General features: G+C 43.9%; 1 protein-coding gene across 3 annotated transcripts; it reads left to right on the top strand.

Annotated features, from left to right (window-relative positions):
- Positions 1-2,975: 2,975 nt before the first annotated feature.
- On the top strand, positions 2,976-4,922 carry Lypd4 (LY6/PLAUR domain containing 4). Of its 3 annotated transcripts, none has more exons than XM_020166909.1 (4): positions 2,976-3,042; positions 3,217-3,360; positions 3,812-4,138; positions 4,720-4,922. In XM_020166909.1, the coding sequence occupies exons 1-4, from the start codon at positions 2,976-2,978 to the stop codon at positions 4,920-4,922; spliced, it is 741 nt and encodes a 246-aa protein (XP_020022498.1). The 3 variants fall into 3 exon arrangements, with proteins under 3 accessions (XP_020022498.1, XP_073914265.1, XP_020022499.1); XM_074058164.1 differs by having other exon boundaries at positions 2,976-3,051; XM_020166910.1 differs by lacking the exon at positions 3,217-3,360 and having other exon boundaries at positions 2,976-3,081.
- The last annotated feature ends 3,753 nt before the right edge of the window (positions 4,923-8,675 follow it).

Raw genomic sequence — 8,675 nt, 5'->3', positions numbered from 1 at the left:
TAGAAATGGGTATTTATAAACCTAATTTGACTAAGTGTTGTCAGGCTTCGCCCTGCAATACTACCTTGTGCTTGAGACACACAATTCCTCTTTTCCTCAGGGGTCCTGAAAATGGTCCTATCTACTATGCCCTGCACTCCCCCATGAGCAGCAGTGCACAAGGGTCTCTTTATCCCCACATTTCTGCCAACACTTGTCTTTTTTTTTTTCCTTCAGCTTTCTGACTGTTGTCAGTTTGAGAGATGTACAATGAGGGTGCATTGCTCAGGATAGTTACACTTCCCTGGTCATTGTAGGGTCTGAGCATCTCATGTCAGTAAGCCTTTCGGTTTGCTTTTCTGAGGATTGTCTCTTTGTTTTTTTAAAAGTTCTGGTGATGGTGCTGGGCATTGAACCCAGGGTCTTGTGCATGCTAGGCAAGCACTCTACCATTGAACTGTATCCCCAGCCCACTTGAGGATTGCCTCTTCATATGCTTAGTCTATCTTCCTTTTCTTATTTATTTGCAGGAGACTCCTTGCCATTCTGATTGGTTTAAAGAGCCTGCTGTGGTGGCACATGCCTGTGATCCCAGTTAAGTGGGAGGTGGTGATTGGGAAGATCACGGTTCCAGGCCAGCCCCAGGGAAACAGTCAGCAAGACCCTATCTCAATAAATCAGGCGTGGTGGTCATGCTTGTAATCCCAGCTACTTGGGAGGTATAGGAGGATTAAAGTCTGAGGCCAGGGCTCTGGGCAAAATTTATCACCCTATCCAAAAAATAACCAATGCAAAAAAGGCTGGGGGTGTGGCTCAAGTGGTAGAGTAAATGTAGCACGCTGAGTTCAAACCCCAGTACTGCTAACAAAAAATGTTAAATATATTCTTATGCCAATTCTGGCATTCCATATTAATTGAGAAATTTATCTATTCTTTCTTTTGGTAGAACTGGGGTTTGAATTCAGAGGCAGGCTTGAGAGCAGGCAGGCTATCACTTGAGCCACACCTCTACCTGGCTCTTTTTAACTCAGATTATTTGGAGATAGGGTCTTGCTTTTTGCCCAGGCTGATCTGGACCACGGTCCTCCTATTTTAAGCTTCCCACTGTTGCTGGGATGACAGATGTGACAATGCCACCATGCCCAGCTTTATTCTATAGAGTGGGGTCTCCCGACATTATTTTCCCCCTGGGCTAGCCTGGCACTGTTATTCTTCCCATCTCAGCCTTCCATGTAGCTTGGAATGACAGGTGTGGGCTAAAAAGTTTTTTTAGTTCATCTGAGTTTTCAAATTTATCAATGTAGAGTTGCTAATGATGCTTTTCTTACATATAAAACACCTGCTGTCTATTACTCTCATTTTCCATTCTGTATTTTATTTGTATCTTCTTTCTGCAGCAGTTTTGCTGGAGGACCATTTTGTTAATCTGTTTTTTTTTTGGCAGCACTGGAATTTGAACTCAGGGCCTCATGCTTGCTAGGCTGGCGCTCTTACTGCTTGAGCCACTCCACTGGTCCTTATTAATCTTTTCAAAGAATGAATATTAATGGGTTTTTTTTCCAGTGCTGGGGATCAACAGGACCCTGTGTATACTAGGCAAATGCTCTACCACCAAGCTACAGTCCCAGTCTATTTGTTTTGTAATAATGTTTGTTTAGTATTTCATTGATTTTTGTCATCCTTTTTATTTTCATGGGGTTTTCCTGATTCCTTATATAATTTTTTTTTTAAGTACTAGGTTTAGAACTGAGGACCTCACAATTGTTAAGCGGGCATTCTACCACTTCAGCCACTCCACCAGTCCTGTTTTGTGTTGGGTGTGTTTTTAGATAGGGTCTTATGGCTTTGAACCACAATCTTCCTGATCTCTGCTTCCTGAGTGACTAGGATTACAAGTGTAAGCTACTAGCACCTGGCCTTACATAACTTCTTGAGCTAAGTCATGAATATAGTTATTTTCCAATGCTTTTTGTTTCCTGGTAAATGTATTTAAAAGTATAAATTTGCTTCTAATGGTACTTTGTGTCTCAAAATTTTTTTGAAGTTAGTAGGGTTTGAACTTAGGGCTTTGCCCTTAGTAGGCAGGTGCTGTACTGCTTGAGCTGTACCTCCAGCTATGGCTCAAATTTTGATGTGTAGTTCCTTAAAAATTTTCATTTTTATCTGGTGGAGTTGCTCAAGTGGTAGAGCACCTCCCTGGCAAGTGCAGGACCCTGAGTTCAGGCTCCTGTACTGCCAATAAATAAATAAATAAATAAATAAAATTTTCATTTTTAAATGATAGTGGCCCACAGGAATTGCAAAAATAAGACACAGAGTCCCTTGAACCTGTCTTCAACTTCCCCATGGGACTGCTTATATAACTGTGGCATATGAGCGGGTATATGAACTTTGACACAGTACTCGTACATTAAGGACCTTATTCATTTTCTCACAGATTTTGTATTCACGTTGTGTGTGTGTGTGTGTGTGTGTGAGAGAGAGAGAGAGAAAGAGAGAGAGAGAGAGGGTGAGATAGAGAGGTGTATTATGTGTATTACCTCTCAGTTGTAAATACCTTGTAATTTCCTTATTGAATGAAGGTTGTTTAAAAATATGCTAATGAACTTCCACTCTCAAACAGGGCTTTTAAGCCTCCCTTTGCTGCTCGGGTCTCATGACATTTGGCTGGAGAACAGCCTGTATAATAGCTGCCCTTCAGATCAGCACCGTGGCCAGTGGGAGGACATAGGTGGGAGGGTGAGAGCAGTGCTTTGAGAAGCTGATGTGCTAGGTGCAAGTTAGACTGGAGGGGAGACTGTGGAGATGGGAAGCCTGTGTCCTAGAAGGTCTCCCTTCTAGGACACAGCAAATGACACAGTCAACTTTATCTCCAGAAACAGTGACCAAAAGGTGGGTGGACAGAGAATTCAGGGACTGAGGAGAACCAAGCTTGGAACCCAGGCTGAAATTGATTCCAGACTGACCTCTAGCATCTAGGACCCAGGCACAGGACCATGGGACCCCAGCATTTGCAACCTATGCAGCTGCTCTGCCTTCTAGGGGCCATCTCCTTTCTGCCTCGTATGTCCTGTGGGGCTGGATGCTATAAGAACTCACAAGGTGGGAGGCTGGGTTCATGTCACTGGGGGAATGAAGGGTGGGGTATGACCTGTGGAGGCTGAACCCTTGGTTGACAGTTCAGAGATGAGGATGTGGTGGTGGGGGATAGATGACCGAAGAGCATTCTTTTTTTAGGGGCTGGAGCTCTTTTGTGCTACGAAGCAAAAGCCTCACTCTTCAGAGCTGTTTCCTTCCATAACTGGAACTGGCTTCTGATGAGGAGCGTGGTGTGTAAGCTGAGAGAAGGCTGTGAGGAGACATTAGTGTTCATCGAGACAGGTGAAGCGACACATCTCCTTTTGCTTACTGTTCTGTCCCCCACCCCCAGCTCTACTCCCAGCCCCCAGGACTAGAGTTCCAGATACCTCCTTCATTGTAAGTTTGGGCCATGTCAGGACACTGGCAAGGGTAGGGTAGATCCCAAATATTTGGGCTGGCTAAGAGGGCAGACTAGAGGTGGGCAGATCCCTGGAGGAGGGGGCAACCTGGGGAAGAGAAAAGGATAGGACACAAGGGGGAGAGGAGCAGAAGAGCTTCTTCAGGGGGAATGATGAGGAGACATTTGATAAACAACCCCAGCATCTGAGCCCTGTGCAGCAGGTGGACACTGGGGAGAGGCAAAGCTGGTAATAGGGCAGGGTGGGTGCAGGAAGCATAGGGATGAGGGAAGGAGGAAGACTGGATGAGGCTAATGACACTGATCAGAGCATTCTGATCTTCTGCCTTTCAGGGAAAATTAAGGCAGTTGTGGGTTTTAAAGGCTGCAGTCCAGCCATCTCTTACCCTCCTCAAGTCTCCTACCTTGTTGCACCACCTGGAATGTCCATCGCTTCCTATAGCCACATCTGCCGAACCTATCTCTGCAACAACCTCACCAACTTGGAACCTTTTGTGAAACTCAAGGCCAATGCTCCTAAGTCTATAACAGCTTCTTCCCATAATTGCCCCACCTGTGTGGGCAGGCACGACCAGGAATGTCTTCCGACTTTTGTCAACGCTGAGACTTGCCCCTACTCTGCTCCCAAATGTTACAGTTCCACCTTACAATTTCGAGCAGGTGAGAGAAGAGGAACTTTGTTTACCAGCTGCCTAATTCATGTCTAGTTCATGTAGAAGGTGTGTCTAGTGCCTTCATACTTCTGAGAGAGACTGGTGAGGTCTGGAGATAGGATTGGGAATGTAGGGGACCAGGCATATGAATTCCAAGGAGGATTTGGGACCCAAATCTCTAGTGGGAGAGCAGATGTCTTGGTGAGGGACCTCTGGGATGAGGGCAAGACTTTTTTTTTCAGTACTGAGGGCTGTGCTTGCTAGACTGGTGCTCTACCACTTGAGTCACTCCACCAGCCCTTTTTTGCACTGGTTATTTTAAAGATAGTGCCCCACTTTATGCCTGGGCTAGCCTGTACAGTGATCCTCCTTTTGATGCTTCCCTGCATAGCTGGGATGGCAGGCATGTCCCACTGCACCCAACCATTGGTTGAGATGGGGGGGTCTCATGAATTTTTTGCCTGGGCTTGCCTCAAACCGCAATCCTCCTGATTTCCACCTCCCCTGTAGCTGGCATTACGGACATGAACCACCACACCTGGCCTAAATCTTGAAAGTGCCCCTGATTCTTCCCTTTCTTCTTTATAGGAACTCTCAATACCACCTTTCTCCTCATGGGCTGTGCTCGTGAACATCAAAAGCTCTTAGGAAATTTTCAGCATATTGGGAGCATCCAAGTGAATGAAGTCCTTAACATCATAGATAAGTCCCAGGTTGTTGGTGCAGGGTCCATCAGTCAGTGCTCTTCTTGGGGCATCCTCTCAGGCCTCCTTCTTGCCTTCAGGAATTGACTATCCAGCTGGACTGGAAAAATACCCAGACTCCTTTGCCTAACCGAATAAAATTGTAGAACTACCTTTCTGTTTTGTCCTGTGGTCTGTGAGAGTATAGAGGTATGGAAGGTGTGAGGAGGGCCAAACATGTCCAGGGAGGGGGCACAAGGGGAGCGGAGCCTGGCAAAGTAATGTTGCAGCCCAGGTCTCAAAAGTCAATACTTGGGAGATGAGTTTGTGGAAAGGAAAGGAGCTGAATTCAAGATGGAGGGGGCGTTGTACTCAAAGCTTCATCTCGGGGAACTCACGTACACCAAAGGGCTTTTATAGGAAGGAAAGATGGAGCAGGACAGGAAGGCTACTTGCTGAGTGGGGCCTTCATGATCAAGGATGTATGTCACCTTTTTTTCTTCTCTGGCTGGATCATTGCAATCAACCTGACCTCCTGAGGCCAGTTCCTATAGTTCATTAGACAGACATATTACTTTTCTTCAAGTTAAACCTCACAACGGTTAACATGCATTGTGTTACTTGAGGCACAGAAAAAAAAATTAAGAAGAGGTGTTACACATTCTGATGTTATCTGAAGGTGGTTGGTTGTTCTGGGTTCTGTAAATCTAAAGATTATTTAGAAATTAGCATTTTAACAGGGCTTGGTAGTGCTTGTCTGTAACCCTAGCTACTTGGGAAGCAGAGGCAGGAGAACTGCAAATTTGAGGCAAGTCCAGGCAAAGGTAGCAGCAAGACACCCTTTCAAAAACAAAATAGAGCCTGGCGCGGTGGCGCGCGCCTACAGTACTAGCTACTAGGGAGGCTGAGGCAAGAGGATCGCTTGAGTCCAGGAGTTCTGGGCTGCAGTGCGCTATGCTGATTGGGTGCCACACTAAGTTCGGCATCAATATGGTGACCTTCCGGGAGCAGGGGACCACCAGGTTACCTAAGGAGGGGTGAACCAGCCCAGGTTGGAAACGGAGCAGGTCAAAACTCCCATGCTGATCAAAAACAAAATAGAGCACTTGTTTTGCAAGGGGTAAGCCCTGAGTTCAAACCCCAACCGCACTGAAAAACAAACAAAAGGGCTAAGGGCATGGTTCAATAGTAAAGTGCTTGCCTAGCATGTGAGAAGTCTTGGGTTCAATCCCCAGTACTGGAAAAAAGTTAACATCTTAATAATTTAGGTGTGGCTTCTCTTTAGAACTTAGAATGCTGGGCAAAGGGAGGGGGTATAATCTTGTAAAAGAGCAAAGGGAGAGGAAACAAAAATAATCCAGCTAAAGACAACTCCCAAAGGAGCAGGCCCTGTTACCATGATAGTGCTATGCTCAGCCACCAGGGGAGCTATCTTTCTCTGATGAAGGAAGACTAAGAGAATTTATTGGCTGTCCTGAAAGAATAGCTGAAGGAAGCTCTCCAAACAAAGAAGAAGGCTGGGAGCTTCACGAGGAACAGAATGGATAAAAATAGAAGTAAACATGATACTGTCCTTTATTTCGTGAGTTTCTTTAATCATGTATCACTGATGGTAAAATATAAAAAGCATCAAATATGGTACTCAATATATGTAGAAAACAATTCTTAAGCTCACTATATTCTTGAACATCTTCTCTTATTAATTTATAATACCATTGGGGTATAACTCATGCACCAAAAAGTCACCTATTTTAAGTGTCTGAATAGTGTTTAGTATATGCAAAGTGTTGTACAGCTATCACCCAAATCAATTTTAAACAATCTTAATCAACCCCTCAAAGAAACTCTACACCCATTAGCAATCACTCTCCATTTCCCCCAAATCCTGCAGCCCTTGGTAACCACTGGACTATTTTCTGTCTCTACATGTTTGCCTGTTGTAGAGATATTGAGTCATATATAATTGAATCATAGCATATGTGGTCTTTTGACTGGATTCTTTTGCTTGGCGTAATGTTTTCAAGGTTAATTCATGTAGCATGTATCAGTACTTCATTTCCTTTTAATGCTAAATAATGTTTCATTGTGTTGATAGACCACATTTTATTTATCCAACTATCAGTTTGATTCAGCTTTCTAAGGGGTTCGGCTGGAACTCAGGAAAAACGATGCTATGCTTGGAGTTGTTCCAGGCTGAGTGATGGGGTGGTTTCAAGGCCAGGCTCTGGGGTCATTTTAATGATGAAAAGTTCCCACAATGTTATAGGCAGTGACAGTGACTGAATTTCAGGAGCAGACACCCTGAGGCTGGAGCAGGCTTTCAGACTCCCTGATGTTGTACCCTAGTCCCAGCAATTCTCTGTGCGGGGAGTGGGGGGTTGTGGTGGGCCTGTCAACAATCCTAGGGTCTCTACATGTGCACAGGGCTCACGATACATGAACTAGAGGAAACCTGATCATCCTTGTGCTAACTTTCTCAATGGGTCTTTTTTTTGGATAGAATAGAATGGGCAGCTTTTCCAGTAGTCCCCTTTCTTTTCATTCCTTTTTAATTTTTAATCTCATAGACAAATGGCACTTGACAAATTCAACATCCTTTTGTGAGAAAACAAAAACAATGCCCTTCCCCAAGAAACTATACTTTCCCATGCCAGCAGAAGAGGGTACTCTTGAACTAAGAAACACTGTCAGTCGCCCACCCACCAGAATTGTGCTTACATATAAGTGTATATGTAGCATTTAAAAATGAACAGAAGCTTAGGGGTGTGGCTCAAGTGGTAGAGTACTTGCCTAGCAGGCTCAAGGCCCTGAGTTCAGTCCCCAGTACTGCCAATGATGATTATGACAAATAATAATAATAATAATAAAATGAACAGAATCCATACAAAGACATCTATACAAAGACATTAATGATGAAAACAATATAGAAGATCAGCATTTCAGCAGATGAAACTTCTCCTACCCAAATCAAACATGATCATTAGCGCAATACTCAACTGAACCAAATATCCTAAAATAAACCCCAGGAAAAATGTGAAATAAGAATTAAGTGTCTGTGTATGATGTCTCACACCTGTAATCCCAGCTACTCAGGAGGCAGAGATTGGGAAGTTAGTGGTAGGAGGCCATCCCAGGCAAAAAGTTTGAGAGACCCCATCTCAATCAATAGCTGGGTGTGGTGTTATAAGTCTCTCATCCCAGCTGTGCAGGAATCATAAATAGGAAGATTGCAATCCAGGCCAGTCTTGGCAAAAAGTGAGAACCTATCTCCACTCAAAAAATAACCAAAGCAAAAAGGGCTGGGAGGATGGATCAAGTGGTAGAGTATTTGCTTAGCAAGCACAGGACCTTGAGTTCAAACCCTAGTACTGCAAAAATAAATACACAAATTAATTAATTTAAAATACAAAAATAAGGGCTAACTTACAAAGTACTCATGAGGCAACAAATTTGACTAAAAATATAGGAGAGATTGAGGAAAGTCATGGGAGTCAAGAGAATGAAGACAAGGAATGAAACAAAAAAGGTCAGAGCCAAAATAATTGATAGAAGAAAGCCTCAGGAGAGTCTAGAACATTACAGTGGAAAATATTTGATGTCTAAAACTGTAAGCTAAGATAAATTTCTAATATTAAAAGAAGACTTGAATCTGTATCTTCCTGGGAAAAGAAACATGGGACAGTGAAGTCTAAGTAGTGTGCTAGGAAAATATTTTTTAAAAAGATAAGTACTGGGATTTGAACTCAGGGTTTCATGCTTGCCAGACACATGCTCTACCACTTGAGCTACACATCCAGCCTTTTTTGTTTTAGTTTTTTTGGGGGTGGCAATGACAGTGTCTCACTTTTTGCTCAGGCTGGC

This window comes from Castor canadensis, chromosome 16 (genome assembly GCF_047511655.1).
Source record: "Castor canadensis chromosome 16, mCasCan1.hap1v2, whole genome shotgun sequence".
Taxonomy (NCBI): domain Eukaryota; kingdom Metazoa; phylum Chordata; class Mammalia; order Rodentia; family Castoridae; genus Castor; species Castor canadensis.
The sequence above is the reverse complement of the archived record's forward strand: the minus strand, read 5'-3'. Positions and strand labels throughout refer to the sequence as shown.

Bases quoted from the DNA above. Each gene is read 5' to 3' on its own strand.
- Lypd4 (XM_074058164.1), top strand. From the start codon at position 2,976: ATGGGACCCCAGCATTTGCAACCTATGCAGCTGCTCTGCCTTCTAGGG. The intron at 3,361-3,811 runs GTGAAGCGACAC...TCTGCCTTTCAG, and splicing joins ATTAGTGTTCATCGAGACAG to GGAAAATTAAGGCAGTTGTG. The intron at 4,139-4,719 runs GTGAGAGAAGAG...TCTTCTTTATAG, and splicing joins CACCTTACAATTTCGAGCAG to GAACTCTCAATACCACCTTT.